We start from the raw sequence: 19,126 nt of genomic DNA, 5'->3' as shown, positions 1-19,126 counted from the left end.
CAGGACACTGGCGACTACGGACTGATAGAATATCCACAGGAGTTTCCTGCAGATGTTAAAGGACCGCAGCCTCTTCAGGAAGTACAGCCTGCTCTGTACCTTCCTGTACAAGTGGTTGGTGTTGCAAGTCCAGTCCAGCTTGTTGTCCAGCCACAGCTCGAGGTACTTGCAGGAATCCACAGCCTCCACCTCGACTCCCTCGATCAGAACTGGTCATGACCTTGGTCACTGGTCATGACCTTGGTCTTATATATATTATATATGCACTTTATATATTATATAAAACCTATGCTATAATTTCACAATGCGAGATTTAGTGATTCATTGCATATATTTGCACATTATTTAGTTAAGAAGGATTAATTTGAGTTGCTGCCAGGAGTACAGGTGACAGACGGATGTAAATGTGAGAAAAGAGTTTATTCAGGCAGATTGGCAAACAAATCCAAATCATAAGGCAAAAAGCAGAATTACAAAACAGGCAATGATCAGGTGAGGCATAAACCAAAGCACAAAACAAGTCAGACTGGATAATCACAAGGCTTAGTAAAATCAGACACAAAGAACTAACCGTTTACTTCACAATGACAAACTGTGAACAGAGTCCTTAAATAGGTGAGGTGTGATTGTGTACAGGTGTGCATAATCAGAATTCAGGAGACTGTGAACAGTGAGGTGCATGTTGGGTGTGGTCCATGGCAGCCATATTTGACTTCCATGGGGAAGTCATGGACTAATGGTTAGAGATGCAGCTTTGGGACCAAAAGGTCACTGGCTTGATTCCCTGGACTCACAGGACTGGCTGACATACCCTTGAGCAAGGCATCTAACCCCCAACTGTTCTGGCAAGACCTTGTGTCTGATTAGCCAAAGAAAACTTGATGATGTGGTTATTCGAATGCCGCTGTGGATTCTGGGAAGTGGAACCTTGAGTGCAAGCAGGTGCAGATGTGACAGAACCCTCACCTCCCCCCAATGAGAAGCTCACTCTGGGAGCAGTACTTTTTCTTGGGTGGCTCTAGGGGTGAGGGCCTGGTTTATCTGGATGCTTGTCGTCGAATTCTTGGCTGAGATATCTTTAGCAGGGACCCAGCAGCACTCTCGGGGGCTGTAGCCCTTCCACTCAACCAGATATTCCAAGTGGCTAGAGTTGAGGATGTCATGAACGATGTAAGCTGGTTGACCGTCAAGGGTGAGGGGTGCAGGAGGTGAAGTGCAGGGAACATTGGTGTTTAAAGAACCAGGAATGGCAGGTTTCAGGCATGATACGTGGAACGTGGGCGAGAGTCTACTGTATTTGGAGAGGTCCAGCTTGTAAGTAACGTTGCTGACGCATTGCAGAACTTTAAAGGGGCCGATGAGTTTTTTTGCAAATGTGTGGGTTCCTGATGTCCTTGGTTGATAGCCACACTCTGTCACCTGGGTTATACTGGGGGGTTTCCCCTATATAATGGTCACTGAAGTGCATGCACATTTGCGCCATTTGCTCTCAGCACTGATAGACACTTTCTCATGCTTGTTCACTTAGCTTGAACCAGTTGTCACCAGCAAGTACGTCAGTGGGAGAGTCATCCCATGGGAAGAGGGGAGGTTGATAGCCAAGTAATCACTGGAAGAGCGTGAGTTGGGTGGCAGAGTGGCACAGAGAGTTCTGGGCATGTTCACCCCATGGCAAGAACCACAACTAATTCCTATGGTTTTCAGCGCAAAAGACCCTGAGAAAGCATCCAATGTCTTGGTTGGCCCGTTCCACCTGTCTGTTAGACTGTGGGTGGTAACTGGATGTTAGGCTTACTAAAACTCCCAGCTTGTCCATAAGCTTAGACCATATTCGAGACATGAACTGTGAACCACAATCACTGATGAGATCTTCTGGGATACCAAAATAATGAAACACATGGGTAAAAATGAGACCCGGTAGAAGGACAAGACTTAAGATTTTGAAAATTGATCAATAATGATCATGATTACTGTATTGCCTTGAGTTTTGGAAAGATCTGTTATGAAGCCTATGGCAGTATGTGACCAGGGATGCTGAAGCATGGACAGTGGCATGAGTGTGTCTACTGGAAGCACCTGGGGTGCTTTAACCTGTGCATACGCAGAACATGAGGAAGTATAACTGTTGATATCTGTCAACATGTTGGGCCACCAGTAATCAAGTTCACAACAGTTGGTAAGTGCGCTTATCAACTGAAAACATGCGAAGAAGAGTGCCTAGTGGTCTTCACGAGGATTCAGTCATTTACTGTAGCAGTTTTCAGATACTCCAGATTTTTGTGATCAGTGAAAATGGTGAAAATGGAGATTGCCCCTTCCAGCCAGTGTCGCTACTCCTCCAGTGCCAGCTTGACAGCCAAAAGCTCCTGGGTACCAATATCCTAGTTCTGTTCTGTGGGGCATGTTTCCTGGAGAAGAAAGCTATGGAATGCAACTTGGGCTTCTTGTTGAGATGCTGCGACAGCACTGCTCCGACTCTGGACTCAGATGAGTCAACTTCTATGATGAAAGGCTTAGAGGGATCGGGGTGTTTCAGGATGGGAGCTGACATGAAGGCTGTCTTGAGTTGTGCGAAGGCTCTTTTGGCCTCTTGGTTCCAGTGGAGGCGCTTGGGACCCTTTATGAGCAGGGTTGTGAGTGAGGCGGCAATGGAGCTGAATCCATTGGAGCTGATGAATTGCCTGTAGAAGTTGGCGACTCTTAGGAAACACTGAAGCTCCTTAACTGTGATGGTAGTTGGTCATGTCATAACTGCTGAGACCTTGTTCTCATCCATAGTTACTCCCTCTACACTGATAATATAGCCAAGGAAGGATATTTGGGAGACATGAAATTCACATTTCTCTGCTTTGACAAACAATTGGAGTGCAGGGTAGCCCATGTGGCATCATGCAGTACTTATAGTGACCGGAGGTGGTGCTAAAAGCTGTCTTCCACTCATCATCCTTATGGATGCGTACCAGATTATAAGCACTGTGTGGGTCGAGCTTAGTAAACACTTGAGCTGATCTGAATTATTCAAGGGCCAAGAGAACTAAAGGCAATGCGTAAAGGTATTTCACTGTGATCTGTTTGAGTCCTCTATAGTCAGTGCATGGCCTAATGTCCTCTCCTTGATTTGCCTTCTGACTACATCTATAGTGTCTTCCCATGTTTTCACCCTATTCTATTTATTTATTTTAATTATAATTCTTAATTAAATAAAGAATGATACAACATTTCTAACCACTCTAATGCAGAAATAGATTCTTATGTTACTACAAGGAAAAACTGTCATTTCCCTACCAGCCTCACTTATTTCTCTGTCTTGAAATTAAGACACTTCTCTTTTTTTTTTTTTGAAAGAGCTCTGAAACCACAAGTCTGTTCATAGTTCCCCTGGTCATTTCCTTATTTTGCACCTTTAAACATGAGGCATCCTAAATGAAGATACGTGATATAAAGCTGTATATGTTCTTACCTGAATAGGCTAAAGACTGTACTTGCTAAAAACAGTTTACACTCAAGCTTCAATCACTGAACACTTGATAACTTTACTTTGATACTGTAGATTTTTATTAGGTTCTGTTATAAGACTATAGACATTATCTGTTGTCACCCAGATGAAGATGGGTTCCCTTTTGAGTCTGGTTCCTCTCAAGGTTTCATCTTCATATCGTCTCAGGGAATTTTTCCATGCCACCTTTAACTCTGGCTTGTTTAATAAGGATATACTAAAATCTATATCCAGAGTTCTGTAAAGCCACTTTATGACAATGTCACTTGTTAGAAACACTACAACTATTACTACTGCTGCTACTACAACTACTACTACTACTATTACTGCTGCTGCTGCTACTTGCTACTACTGCTACTACTATTACTATTGCTGTTACTACTATTACTACTGCTGCTACTACTACTATTACTACTGCTGCCACTACTACTATTACTACTGCTGCCGCTACTACTATTACTACTGCTGCTGCTACTACTATTACTACTGCTGCTGCTACTACTATTACTACTGCTGCTGCTACTACTATTACTACTGCTGCTGCTACTACTACTACTGCTGCTGCTGCTACTACTATTACTACTGCTGCTAGTACTACTACTACTACTACTGCTGCTGCAACCATTACTACTGCTGCTACTACTATTACTACTGCTGCTGCTGCTGCCACTACTACTGCTGCTAGTACTACTATTACTAGTGCTGGTACTACTATTACTACCGCTGCTACTACTACTATTACTACTGCTGCTGATACTGCTATTACTACTGCTGCTAGTACTACTATTACTACTGCTGCTACTACTACTATTAGTACTGCTGCTGCTACTATTACTACTGCTGCTGCTACCATTACTACTCTTACTACTGCTGCTGCTACTACTATTACTACTGCTGCTGCTACTACTATTACTACTGCTGCTGCTACTACTATTACTACTGCTGCTGCTACTACTACTACTACTACTGCTGCTACTACTACTACTACTACTACTATAACTACTGCTGCTGCTACTACTAATACTACTGCTGCTGGTACTACTAATACTACTGCTGCTGCAACCATTACTACTGCTACTACTACTATTACTACTGCTGCTACTGCCACTACTACTGCTGGTACTACTATTACTACCGCTGCTACTACTATTACTACTGCTGCTGGTACTACTATTACTACTGCTGCTAATACTACTATTAGTACTGCTGCTGCTACTATTACTACTGCTGCTGCTACCATTACTACTGCTGCTACTACTACTATTTCTACTGCTGCTGCTACTACTATTACTACTGATGGTACTACTATTACTACTGCTGGTACTATTATTACTACTGCTGCTGCTACTACTATTACTACTGCTGCTGCTACTACTATTACTACTGCTGCTACTACTACTATTACTACTGCTGCTACTACTACTATTACTACTGCTGGTACTACTATTACTACTGCTGCTGCTACTACTATTACTACTGCTGCTGCTACTACTATTACTACTGCTGCTACTACTATTTTACTACTGCTGCTACTACTATTTTACTACTGCTGCTACTACTAATACTACTGCTACTACTACCATTACTACTGCTGCTACTACTATTACTACTGCTGCTGCTACTTCCATTACTACTGCTGCTACTATTACTGCTACTATTAGCATTACTATTACTACTACTATTACCACTACTACTACTACTACTACTACTGCTGCCGCTGCTACTACTACTACTACCACTGCTTCAACTATTACTATTGCTGCTACTCCTATTATTACTACTACTACTACTACTACTACTACTACTGATACTATTACTACTGCTGCTACTACTACTACTATTACTACTGCTGCTGCTGCTACTACTGTTACTACTGCTGCTGCTACTATTACTACTACTATTACCACTACTATTACTACTACTATTACCACTGCTACTACTGCTGCTGCTATTACTACTACTACTACTACTACTACCACTGCTTCAACTATTACTACTGCTGCTACTCCTATTATTATTACTACTACTACTACTACTGCTGCTGCTACTACTACTACTGCTGCTACTACCACTACTACAACTGCTGCTGCTGCTGCTACTACTATTACTACTACTACCACCACTACTGCTGCTACTACTATTACTACTGCTGCTAGTACTACTATTACTACTGCTGCTGCTGCTACTATTACTACTGCTGCTACTACTATTACTACTGCTGCTACTATTACTACTGCTGCTACTACTATTACTACTGCTGCTGCTACTATTACTACTGCTACTACTACTATTACTACTGCTGCTACTATCACTACTGCTGCTGCTGCTACTACTATTACTACTGCTGCTACTACTACTATTACTACTGCTGCTGCTACTATTACTACTGCTGCTACTACTATCACTACTGCTGCTGTGGCTACTACTATTACTACTGCTGCTAGTACTACTATTACTACTGCTGCTACTACTACTATTACTACTGCTGCTGCTACTATTACTACTGCTGCTGCTACTACTATTACTACTGCTGCTGCTGCTACTATTACTACTGCTGCTACTACTACTATTACTACTGCTGCTGCTACTACTATTACTACTGCTGCTGCTACTACTATTACTACTGCTGCTACTGCTACTATTACTACTGCTGCTACTACTAATACTACTGCTACTACTACCATTACTAATGCTGCTACTACTATTACTACTGCTGCTGCTACTACCATTACTACTGCTGCTGCTACTATTACTACTACTATTACCACTACTACTACTGCTGCTACTCCTATTGTTATTACTCCTACTACTGATACTATTACTACTGCTGCTACTACTACTGTTACTACTGCTGCTGCTACTATTACTACTACTATTACCACTACTATTACTACTACTATTACCACTACAACTACTACTACTGCTGCTACTACTACTACTACTACCACTGCTTCAACTATTACTACTGCTGCTACTCCTATTATTATTACTACTACTACTACTACTACTACTACTACTACTGATACTATTATTACTGCTGCTGCTGCTACCACTATTACTAATGCTGTTGTTACTACTACTGCTGCTACTACTATTGCCACTACTACTACTGTAACTACTAAAACTATTGCTGCTGCTGCTACTACAACTACTGCTACTACTACTACTACAACTGCTGCTGCTGCTACTACTATTACTACTGATGCTGCTAATTGCTACTACTACTGCTGCTGCTACTACTATTACTACTACTATTACCACTACTACTGCTGCTACTACTATTACTACTACTATTACCACTACTAATACTGATGCTGCTACTACTATTACAACTACTATTACCAGTACTACTGCTGCTACTTGCTACTACTACTATTACCACTACTACTGCTGCTGCTGCTACTTGCTGCTGCTGCTGCTACTACTACTGATGCTACTACTATTACTACTACTACTACTGCTGCTGCTACTACTACTTTTACGACTGCTGCTACTACTATTACTACTGCTGCTGGTACTATTACTACTGCTACTTCTACTACTACTGCTGCCGCTACTACTATTACCACTGCTGCTGCTACTACTATTACTACTGCTGCTCCTACTATTACGACTGCTGCTGCTACTATTACTACTGCTGCTGCTACTACTATTACGACTGCTGCTGCTACTACTATTATTACTGTTGCTGCTACTACTATTACAACTGCTGCTGCTACTACTATTACTACTGCTGCTACTACTACTAATATGGCTGCTGCTACCACCATTACTACTGCTGCTGGTACTACTATTACTACTCTTGTTGCTGCTACTACTATTACTACTGCTGGTACTACAGTTACTACTGCTGCTACTACTATTACTACTGCTGCTGGTACTAGTATTAACACTGCTGCTACTACTACTATTACTACTGCTGCTACTACTTTTACTGCTGCTACTACTATTACTACTGCTGCTGGTACTATTACTACTGTTGCTGCTACTACTATTACTACTACTGCTACTACTATTACTACTGCTGCTACTACTACTATTACTACTGCTGCTGCTACTACTATTACTACAGCTGCTGCTACTACTATTACCACTACTACTACTGATGCTGCTACTACTATTACCACTACTACTACTGCTGCTGCTACTACTATTACTACTGCTGCTGCTACTACTATTACTACTGCTGCTGCTACTACTATTACTACTGCTGCTACTACTACTATTACTACTGCTGCTGCTACTACTATTACTACTGCTGCTGCTACTACTATTACGACTGCTGCTGCTACTACTATTACGACTGCTGCAGCTACTACTATTACGACTGCTGCTGCTACTACTATTACGACTGCTGCTGCTACTACTATTACTACTGCTGCTACTACTATTACGACTACTGCTGCTACTACTATTACGACTACTGCTACTACTACTACTAAAATGACTGCTGCTACTACTGTTACTACTACTGCTGGTACTACTATTACTACTGTTGTTGCTGCTACTACTATTACTACTGCTGGTACTACTGTTACTACTGCTGCTACTACTATTACTACTGCTGCTGGCACTACTATTACTACTGTTGCTACTACTACTACTACTACTATTACTGCTGTTGCTGCTACTCCTATTACTACTGCTGCTACTACTTTTACTGCTGCTACTACTATTACTACTGCTGCTGGTACTATTACTACTGCTGGTACTACTGTTACTACTGCCGTTGGTACTATTACTACTGTTGCTGCTACTACTATTACTACTGTTGCTACTACTGTTACTACTGCTGCTGGTGCTATTACTACTGCTGCTGGTACTATTGCTACTGTTGCTGCTGCTACTACTATTACTACTGCTGCTGGTACTATTACTACTGCTGCTGGTACTATTGCTACTGTTGCTGCTGCTACTACCATTACTACTGCTGCCGGTACTATTACTACTGCTGCTGGTACTATTGCTACTGTTGCTGCTGCTACTACTATTACTACTGCTGCTGGTACTATTGATACTGTTGCTGCTGCCACTACTATTACTACTGCTGCTGGTACTATTACTACTGCTGCTGGTACTATTGCTACTGTTGCTGCTGCTACTACTATTACTACTGCTGCTGGTACTATTACTACTGCTGCTGGTACTATTACTACTGCTGGTACTACTGTTACTACTGCTGTTGGTACTATTACTACTGTTGCTGCTACTACTATTACTACTGTTGCTACTACTGTTACTACTGCTGCTGGTGCTATTACTACTGCTGCTGGTACTATTGCTACTGTTGCTGCTGCTACTACTATTACTACTGCTGCTGGTACTATTACTACTGCTGCTGGTACTATTGCTACTGTTGCTGCTGCTACTACCATTACTACTGCTGCCGGTACTATTACTACTGCTGCTGGTACTATTGCTACTGTTGCCCTGCTACTACTATTACTACTGCTGCTGGTACTATTGATACTGTTGCTGCTGCCACTACTATTACTACTGCTGCTGGTACTATTACTACTGCTGCTGGTACTATTGCTACTGTTGCTGCTGCTACTACTATTACTACTGCTGCTGGTACTATTACTACTGCTGCTGGTACTATTACTACGGCTGCTGCTACTACCATTACTACTGCTGCTACTACTATTACTACTGCTGCTGGTACTATTACTACTACTGCTGGTACTACTACTCCTGCCACTACTACTGTTGCTATTTGCTGCTACTACTACGATGACGACGACAACTACTACTACTAATAATAATAATCATATAGATATTGCACATGTATACTGATTAAAATTCCTGCAACCCCAATGTAAAAGGCTTTTATAAGATTATTTTATAAGGTTTTGTGATTATTTATTGGTCATTCATTTGATTACGGCATGAGTCACAAAGACTTTCAGTCCACAGCTGAAAGAAAATAATTACAATAGGCTGTTTGTGATTTAAGTAGATTATATTTGTCCATTATATGAACTTAGTTGAGGATTGAATTTCAAGAGTTTTTTTTTTTTAAACTGATTCAGGAAATATCCATAATATTTTTGGTTGTTTATATGTGTGTTCTGCTTCTTATTTTCACTTAACTGACCTCAGAGCTTTCATGGGACCAGAATAGTGCTAGAGGTTGTGCTGGTATTAGTGGTTCTCCCCTTGACTGCTGTTGTGACCATGTGTGTGGGAAAGACCAGCAAGTCAGTACAACTGACTGCCACCTCCATTTGCCCTGTTGCCCTTATGCACCTAAACACAGAAACAGAGGTGGGCAATTCTTTTTTTTTTTTAGTTTTATCGGCAATTAAAGTCTTAGGTTTTACTTTACTGTACAGTACATTGCTATGTTTTTGTTGGTTTCTAGTTTTGTTTACGATCAGTTTCCACTTTTACTCTCTGTTTGTAGGAAACAGCACACACACAGCTAATGAGCCGTGGGATGAAGTATCATATTGTAAGACCACTATAAGTGCTGAAAATGAGGTGGAGGCACAAAAACTTGCCAATAATTACAAGGTAGGTGCTTCATTCAGGACAAATGAGTGTTAGTTTCTGTAAACACCCACTGACCTGGTTTCAGTTATGAAGTACGTTTTTGTGTTTGTGTGTTTCCTCCATGTGAAGTTTGGATTCAGAAAGTGGAAAAGCCATGTGACTGAGCGACCCTTTGAGGACAGATCAGAGATTGTGAAGGAACTCTACTCAGAGCTCAACATTATTAAACGAAACACAGGTCAGACTCATGGAAATTATATTAAACCAAAAACAGTTTAGACTCACTCAAAATGTTTAAACCAAACACAGGTCACTTACAGGTTACAGACCCTCTTAATAATTTTAAACCAGAATTTAGAGTCAAATTTATTAAACCAAACACAGGCCAGACTCACTAATCTGATAATCAGACAAACACAGTTTAAACTCTCAATGAGATTAAACCACAGTTTGTGCTCACTTAGAATTATTAAACCAAACACAAGCAATCTTATTCAAAAGTATAGCCTCAAGCATCAATTTGTGGGTTCTAAACTTTTTCACTCAACAGAAGGAAGCAGCCCAGTCACCTAAAATTAAAGCTGCGAGCAGCAATAAACAGTTTTCAGGCTTGACAAAGCAGAGCAAAGTCGCTTCAGCTAGTTTAATTCTGTTTAAAGAAGGAGTGAGACACACATAACACACATAAGTGACACACTTGTTTAATCATCAAAATGTATGCAGAAAAAAAAATCAAAATTCAACAGTGTCCATGTAATAAATAACATCCAAAAACTCTGTCATATTACTGTTTTTCACATTATGCAAATGATCAAAAAATCCATCGTAGTGGGATTTAGTGTCTAAGAGTCTTTTTTACTGAAGCCACTGAGATGTACAGTGGTGCTTGAAAGTTTGTGAACCCTTTAGAATTTTCTATATTTCTGCATAAATATGGCCTAAAACATCATCAGATTTTCACACAAGTCCTAAAAGTAGATAAAGAGAAGCCAGTTAAACAAATGAGACAAAAATATTATACTTGGTCATTTATTTATTGAGGAAAATGATCCAATATTACACATCTGTGAGTGGCAAAAGTATGTGAACCTCTAGGATTACCAGTTAATTTGAAGGTGAAATTAAAGTCAGGTGTTTTCAATCAATGGGATGACAATCAGGTGTGTGTGGGCACCCTGTTTTATTTAAAGAGCAGGGATCTATCAAAGTCTGATCTTCACAACACATGTTTGTGGAAGTGTATCATGGCACGAACAAAGAAGATTTCTGAGGACCTCGGAAAAAGCATTGTTGATGCTCATCATGCTGGAAAAGGTTATAAAACCATCTCTAAAGAATTTGGACTCCACCAATCCACAGTCAGACAGATTGTGTACAAATGGAGGAAATTCAAGACCATTGTTACCCTCCCCAGGAGTGGTCGACCAACAAAGATCACTTCAAGACCAAGGTGTGTAATAGTCGGCAAGGTCACAAAGGACCCCAAGGTAACTTCTAAGCAACTGAAGGCCTCTCTCACATTGGCTAATGTTCATGAGTCCACCATCAGGAGAACACTGAACAACAATGGTGTGCATGGCAGGGTTGTAAGGAGAAAGCCACTACTCTCCAAAAAGAACATTGCTGCTCATCTGCAGTTTGCTAAAGATCACATGGACAAGCCAGAAGACTACTGAAAAAATGTTTTGTGGACGGATGAGACCGAAATAGAACTTTTTGGTTTAAATGAGAAGCATTATGTTTGGAGAAAGGAAAACACTGCATTGCAGCATAAGAACCTTATCCTATCTGTTAAATATGGTGGTGATAGTATCATGGTTTGGGCCTGTTTTGCTGCATCTGGGCCAGGACGGCTTGCCTTCATTGATGGAACAATTAATTCTGAATTATACCAGCGAATTCTAAAGGAAAATGTCAGGACATCTGTCCATGAACTGAATCTCAAGAGAAGGTGGCTCATGCAGCAAGACAGCAACCCTAAGCAAACAAGTTATTCTACCAAAGAATGGCTAAAGAAGAAGAAAGTTAATGTTTTGGAATGGCCAAGTCAAAGTCCTGACCTTAATCCAATCGAAATGTTGTGGAAGGACCTGAAGCGAGCAGTTCATGTGAGGAAACCCACCAACATCCCAGAGTTGAAGCTGTTCTATACAGAGGAACGGGCTAAAATTCCTCCAAGCCAGTGTGCAGGACTGATCAACAGTTACCGGAAACGTTTAGTTGCAGTTATTGCTGCACAAGGGGGTCACACCAGATACTGAAAACAAAGGTTCACATACTTTTGCCACTCACAGATATGTAATATTGGATCATTTTCCTCAATAAATAAATGACCAAGTATTATATTTTTGTCTCATTTGTTTAACTGGCTTCTCTTTATCTACTTTTAGGACTTGTGTGAAAATCTGATGATGTTTTAGGTCATATTTATGCAGAAATATAGAAAATTCTAAAGCGTTCACAAACTTTCAAGCACCACTGTATATCTGTGCCAAATTTCATGTCATATGGACTCTTGGTGTAGGGGAGCTGGCATTTAAAAAAAATTTTATCTGGTAGATCGGGATCCTGTTTCTTAGCATTTGCACATCATTTCCAGTTATGGTGTCAAGTTTCATGTCTCTAGCTCGTTCCAGCTCATGGCAAATTGACTGAAGACATAAGATGGAAGATATTGATGAAAAGGTCATGCCCACATTCATCAGTCAATATGACACTTTGGATCTTGATTGATACTTGCTCCCAGATTTTGTGCACCAAAATTGGTGAAATTCTGTCCACCAGGTTTTGAGGTACACGTTATTGGTATTTGTGGTGCTCCCTATGGATCGGGCTCAAAATGCTTTGGTAGGTCCATTCCCAAACACGGACTGAAAATATCTACCAAGATTTATCACGATTGGGCAATTTGTTAATGTGCTGTGGCCAAAATTGCATTTTTGGGCCTTAATTACAGCACCACCATCTGGTCGATTGGCATCATGATTCTTTGGAAGAACTTGTACATCATTTCTAATTATTGGACCAAGTTTCATGTGTCTAGATTATTCTCGCTCATGGCAATTTGAGCCGAAGTGACAGACCACAAAAAATAATTAACTGGCATAAATACAATAAGGTTTTACCCCTTTGGGGTTAGAAACCTAATAAAATTAAATATTTGTTTCTTTAAATAAATAAATTTAACACAAAGTTAATGTGCTGTTACTTTTTTATTATAACATTGTGTTTTAATAAGCTCTCTGTTTTCTTCTGTTCCTCTCTCTGTTTTATCAGCCTCTTTATTTACATGCGGCAATGTTTTGTATATATTTCTGTTTGGTTGGTGGATCTCTCTGGTGTACCTTCTCGTTGGTATCATGATGTACATCACCATTATTGGAGCCCCTCATGGTAAACTGTTTTTACAACAATGTCATTACAACATCTAAAACTGGTACATCTTTTTAAAACTAGGTTTTGTTTCTTTCTTTTTTTTAAATAGGTAAATTGTGCTTCAGACTGTCTCACTACTTTCTGTGGCCATTTGGAAAAGCAATACAGAAGGTTGAGCTTTTATAATCTTTATATCATTATTCTGCATGCTGTTTTTTCGAATGTAACATTTTCACATTATTTTAAGTGATGATAGGTGTGATAATATTTCACTGAAAGCATTTAATGCCCAACATACTGTGTCGTGTGCCATTTTTTGTCTGCTTGTATGAAAATCAGGCATTATCTGTGTTTTTTGACTCATTGATAGAATCGAACATAGAGTATGTGAGAACGGAACATACAGTCTGTCAGAGCTGAGCTTTCTTGTCTGTTCCCTCAGGTGAGTGTTCCACTGTCAAATGTCAGTGTGAAAGTCTGCAATGATTTACGAGATGAAGGGGATGAGGGGAAGGCAGCCTCGCCACTACTGACACCCAACACATTGGTGGAGAACATGGAGGAATCATCCAGGCCTCCAGAGCAGCGCTACTGGGTAGCATACCAGTTAATATCGAATAACGGTCTTTATTCTATCCACATTCACTGGATATGAGCAATCATGCGTTCTGATTGGCTACTCTACTACTAGGATATCAGCTCACATACCGTGAGTAGAGAAAAACAAAATGGCGGAGCGTGTTGCTGAACCAACTGAGGATGAAATAAAAACTCTACTTGAAAACAAAACCCCCCAAAATAAAAAAGCAACAAAATATGGAAAAAAAGTATTTGATGGGAAGAACGTATCTTTTTAAAACTTTTCCAGAATTATTATTATCGCGTTTTTATCCCCCGCTGGCCGAATTTTTGGAGGAATTTCACGAAATTGTTGGAGGAATTTCACAAAACTTGGCAGTATTCTTTGTTATATGTTGGTAGTATGCATATTGTAATTTTGTTAAATTCAGTCACATTTTACCAGAGTTACAGCCCTTGATTAAAAAAATTATAATTTGACAATTTCATGAGAGTGTGTTTTCCTTCTGAAATCAACTCCTCTCACAGTTTGTGGAGGAATTTCACCAAACTTGGCAAAAAGCTTTGTTATATGACCGTTATATGCATATTGAAATTTCATTTAATTTGGGCAGATTTTACCAGTGTTATGCCCTTGATCATTAACAAACTTTTACTTTGGCAATTTCATCAAGGTGTGCTTACTTTCTGAATTCAACTTCCCTCACATTTTTTATCCCCCATTGGCCAAAAGGCCCGAAGGTGGATTATGTCGTGGCGATGTCTATCTGTCCGTCCCGGGAACGGTGCTCACCTTCTGAAATCAACTCCTCTCACAATTTTTGAAGGAATTTGACAAAACTTGACAGGATTCTTTGTTATATGTTGGTAATACACATATTGCAATTTTGTTCAAGTCAGTCACATTTTACCAGAGTTATGGCATAGTTGCCAGCGGGGGGTATTGTGCTCTCAGAGCACTCTTGTTCACAAATTGCTAGTCATTTCGCCGGTTTGTTTCCATTCTAAGCGGAAATTATTTTGTTGGATGTTTTGTATAAAGTCTTTATTTATCAAATTTACAAAAAATAAAAATGCTCTGTTTCTCACAATCTAGTGAATGTGGATAGAATAAAACAGTTATTCTACTCAATCTCGTCGTACATGGCTTATAGCCAACTCAGTGCTACACACCTCATTGGCTATCAGCTCGTGTACGACTCGATTTCATGGAATAACTGTTAAATATATGACACAATTTTTTATTTCTAAATTTCTACCTCTGTTAAAAAAACAAACAAAACAAAAAACACCTCGAGCTTGTACTACCTGGCCCTCCTTGACAAATTGACCAGTAACTCTTACTATGTTACTATTAACTTTCCAGAATCATCATCATGTTTCATCAGAATCATGTTTTACTTTCCAGAATTATCTGAGTGTGTATGCGTGGGTGCTGCTGGGATATCCTCCTCTGGTTGTGGCTCATGGCGTGTTGTGTATACTCTCCTGGCTCTTGGTCGTCACCATCCCCGTGGCCAAAATGAGTGCCCGAATCCTGAGCAATGTCTTGCTAATGCCCCCTGAGCAAGTTGTCATAAATGATGTTACTGGAGTGAGACATGAAAATGTACATCTTGCATTGCTTCATAGTGTAACAGAAGATAATGTACTGTAAAGATCAGTATGTTTCTAGTTTTATCAGGTTATACTTGTTGTGAAACAGTTTGGTTCTCTTTATACTTGTCCAGCAAGCATGATGTGAGAAGTGACTTATTTTTATGTTTAGTAAAGAACAGATATACAGTGGAGCGCCGTTATAATACAGATCACTATTACACGAAAACTGTTGTAACCCGGTCAGATCATGGCTCCCAAAATTTAAATTTATGCAGCTGCATTTGAGAACTCAACAGTCTCAGACTCGGAAGAAGAGTTACCTGAAAATGCATTAAGATGGATTGAATGCAGTGATACTTCTATGATGAACGTCACACATCTACAAAACATGCTTCATTTCGTCCGACTACAGGCCTGCATGAGATTTTAACACATGAAAGTTACAGACATTTTCAGTAAAAACAAGGACTAAAATGTGCTGTGTTATGTGCTATGCCTGAACGCATTACTCATCTCATTATCTCTAGCCGCTTTATCCTGTTCTACAGGGTTGCAGGCAAGCTGGAGCCTATCCCAGCTGACTACGGGCAAAAGGCGGGGTACACCCTGGACAAGTCGCCAGGTCATCACAGGGCTGACACATAGACACAGACAACCATTCACACTCACGGTCAATTTAGAGTCACCAGTTAACCTAACCTGCATGTCTTTGGGGGAAACCGGAGCACCCGGAGGAAACCCACGCGGACACGGGGAGAACATGCAAACTCCACACAGAAAGGCCCTTGCTGGCCACGGGGCTCGAACCCGGACCTTCTTGCTGTGAGGCAACAGCGCTAACCACTACACCACCGTGCCACCTGAATGCATTACTGTTGCACAATAATCATTGTTCTATTCATTGAACACCTCTCGTTTACTTGTTACAACATGCAGTTAATTATTACACGATTGTCCATATTGTTCTCACTGCTACTGTAATTTTACAACCCCGATTCCAAAAAAGTTGGGACAAAGAACAAATTGTAAATAAAAACGGAATGCAATGATGTGGAAGTTTCAAAATTCCATATTTTATTCAGAATAGAACATGGATGACATATCAAATGTTTAAACTGAGAAAATATATCATTTAAAGAGAAAAATTAGGTGATTTTAAATTTCATGACAACAACACATCTCAAAAAAGTTGGGACAAGGCCATGTTTACCACTGTGAGACATCCCCTTTTCTCTTTACAACAGTCTGTAAATGTCTGGGGACTGAGGAGGCAAGTTGCTCAAGTTTAGGGATAGGAATGTTAACCCATTCTTGTCTAATGCAGGATTCTAGTTGCTCAACTGTCTTAGGTCTTTTTTGTCGTATCTTCCGTTTTATGATGTGCCAAATGTTTTCTATGGGTGAAAGATCTGGACTGCAGGCTGGCCAGTTCAGTACCCGGACCCTTCTTCTACGCAGCCATGATGCTGTAATTGATGCAGTATGTGGTTTGGCATTGTCATGTTGGAAAATGCAAGGTCTTCCCTGAAAGAGACATCGTCTGGATGGGAGCATATGTTGCTCTAGAACCTGGATATACCTTTCAGCATTGATGGTGTCTTTCCAGATGTGTAAGCTACCCATGCCACACGCACTAATGCAACCCCATACCATCAGAGATGCAGGCTTCTGAACTGAGCGCTGATAACAACTTGGGTCGTCCTTCTCCTCTTTAGTCCAAATGACACGGCGTCCCTGATTTCCATAAAGAACTTCAAATTTTGATTCGTCTGACCACAGAACAGTTTTCCACTTTGCCACAGTCCATTTTAAATGAGCCTTGGCCCAGAGAAGACGTCTGCGCTTCTGGATCATGTTTAGATACAGCTTCTTCTTTGAACTATAGAGTTTTAGCTGGCAACGGCGGATGGCATGGTGAATTGTGTTCACAGATAATGTTCTCTGGAAATATTCCTGAGCCCATTTTGTGATTTCCAATACAGAAGCATGCCTGTATGTGATGCAGTGCCGTCTAAGGGCCCGAAGATCACAGGCACCCAGTATGGTTTTCCGGCCTTGACCCTTACGCACAGAGATTCTTCCAGATTCTCTGAATCTTTTGATGATATTATGCACTGTAGATGATGATATGTTCAAACTCTTTGCAATTTTACACTGTCGAACTCCTTTCTGATATTGCTCCACTATTTGTCGGCACAGAATTAGGGGGATTGGTGATCCTCTTCCCATCTTTACTTCTGAGAGCCGCTGCCACTCCAAGATGCTCTTTTTATACCCAGTCATGTTAATGACCTATTGCCAATTGACCTAATGAGTTGCAATTTGGTCCTCCAGCTGTTCCTTTTTTGTACCTTTAACTTTTCCAGCCTCTTATTGCCCCTGTCCCAACTTTTTTGAGATGTGTTGCTGTCATGAAATTTCAAATGAGCCAATATTTGGCATGAAATTTCAAAATGTCTCACTTTCGACATTTGATATGTTGTCTATATTCTATTGTGAATACAATATCAGTTTTTGAGATTTGTAAATTATTGCATTCCGTTTTTATTTACAATTTCTACTTTGTCCCAACTTTTTTGGAATCGGGGTTGTATAATGACTTGTAATTAACTCGGCGGTGCTACTACGCTGTATAGAATTATGCTTACAATTGTTCAGAGTAGGCCAAAACTTGTTTTTAATACCTTGCAATGCAAACATAGGATATCGCTATAGAAGAAGTGAGTTTTGTAAAGAATAAATTTATTTTATATATGCATATAGATGTAAATAAAATGCATTTAAATAACATAAGCATCCATTGCTCTAATCCAGGACAGATGCATATAATCAGTCTTAAGAAATGCGCTGCTCAGAGCGTGGAAATTTTTTTTTTATATACATATTATATGTTACATTGACAGTCAACAATAAAAAATGAGTTATCAGCATCGCAAAAACAATCATAGTTCTTGCAATTTCTTTGTCGGATATCTTAAAGCTAGACGGCCTTTCGATTTTATAAAATCAGTGAAATTTAGTTCCTTCTGAAATTTGGTCATTGTGATATATGTTTATTTCTGTAATATCTCACAAAATATCAGGCCATTCTGTGGCTGAGAAATTATTTAATTTGAGGGGATTCCCGAGCAAATAATGTGCATGAAGTCGCTTGCTTCGCGCAGTCAAGCAGACAGAGGAAGTCCGTGTGCGCATGCGCAGGTTTACCTTCTACTTCTTCTTCTTTTGGGTTTTACAGTAGCTAGCATCCACAGTGTTGCATTACTGCCATCTACAGGTTTACCTTTGACCGTGCACTGACAGTTACATCATTCTGTCGCTAAACGAACAGCTGATCACACCGAGGTGCTCGCTGAGCGCCGATATTTATTAGTTTGGTCCTGTGTTTCCTTTCCTTCGTATATAACATAACGTCTTTTCTTCTCACTTTCCGTTACTGTAGTCAGTCTTTCACGTTTCATTCGCACACTCTCGTCCTCCATTTTCCTCTCCTGTTTCAAATTTGTATCCCACAATGCCTTGCGCAAACAGGGAAAGCCCACCACATCATGCATGACGTAGTATGTTGAATTGGGTCATGGT

At 40.2% G+C, this 19,126-nt stretch overlaps 1 protein-coding gene across 8 annotated transcripts in view; it reads left to right on the top strand.

The window, feature by feature from the left end:
- cax2 (cation/H+ exchanger protein 2) overlaps positions 1–19,126 on the top strand; it is a 68,218-nt gene that overhangs the window by 1,458 nt on the left and 47,634 nt on the right. For 6 of the 8 annotated variants that reach the window (XM_060928221.1, XM_060928217.1, XM_060928215.1 and 3 more), the window contains exons 2-8: positions 9,599–9,763; positions 9,903–10,012; positions 10,121–10,229; positions 13,268–13,384; positions 13,476–13,537; positions 13,809–13,961; positions 15,354–15,554. In XM_060928221.1, the coding sequence (XP_060784204.1) occupies positions 9,599–9,763; positions 9,903–10,012; positions 10,121–10,229; positions 13,268–13,384; positions 13,476–13,537; positions 13,809–13,961; positions 15,354–15,554 (917 nt within the window). The remainder of the gene's footprint in view (positions 1–9,598; positions 9,764–9,902; positions 10,013–10,120; positions 10,230–13,267; positions 13,385–13,475; positions 13,538–13,808; positions 13,962–15,353; positions 15,555–19,126) is intronic. The other 2 variants (XM_060928218.1, XM_060928216.1) reach the window with 1 other exon arrangement.

This window comes from Neoarius graeffei, chromosome 8 (assembly GCF_027579695.1).
Source record: "Neoarius graeffei isolate fNeoGra1 chromosome 8, fNeoGra1.pri, whole genome shotgun sequence".
Lineage (NCBI taxonomy): Eukaryota > Metazoa > Chordata > Actinopteri > Siluriformes > Ariidae > Neoarius > Neoarius graeffei.
The sequence above is the reverse complement of the archived record's forward strand: the minus strand, read 5'-3'. Positions and strand labels throughout refer to the sequence as shown.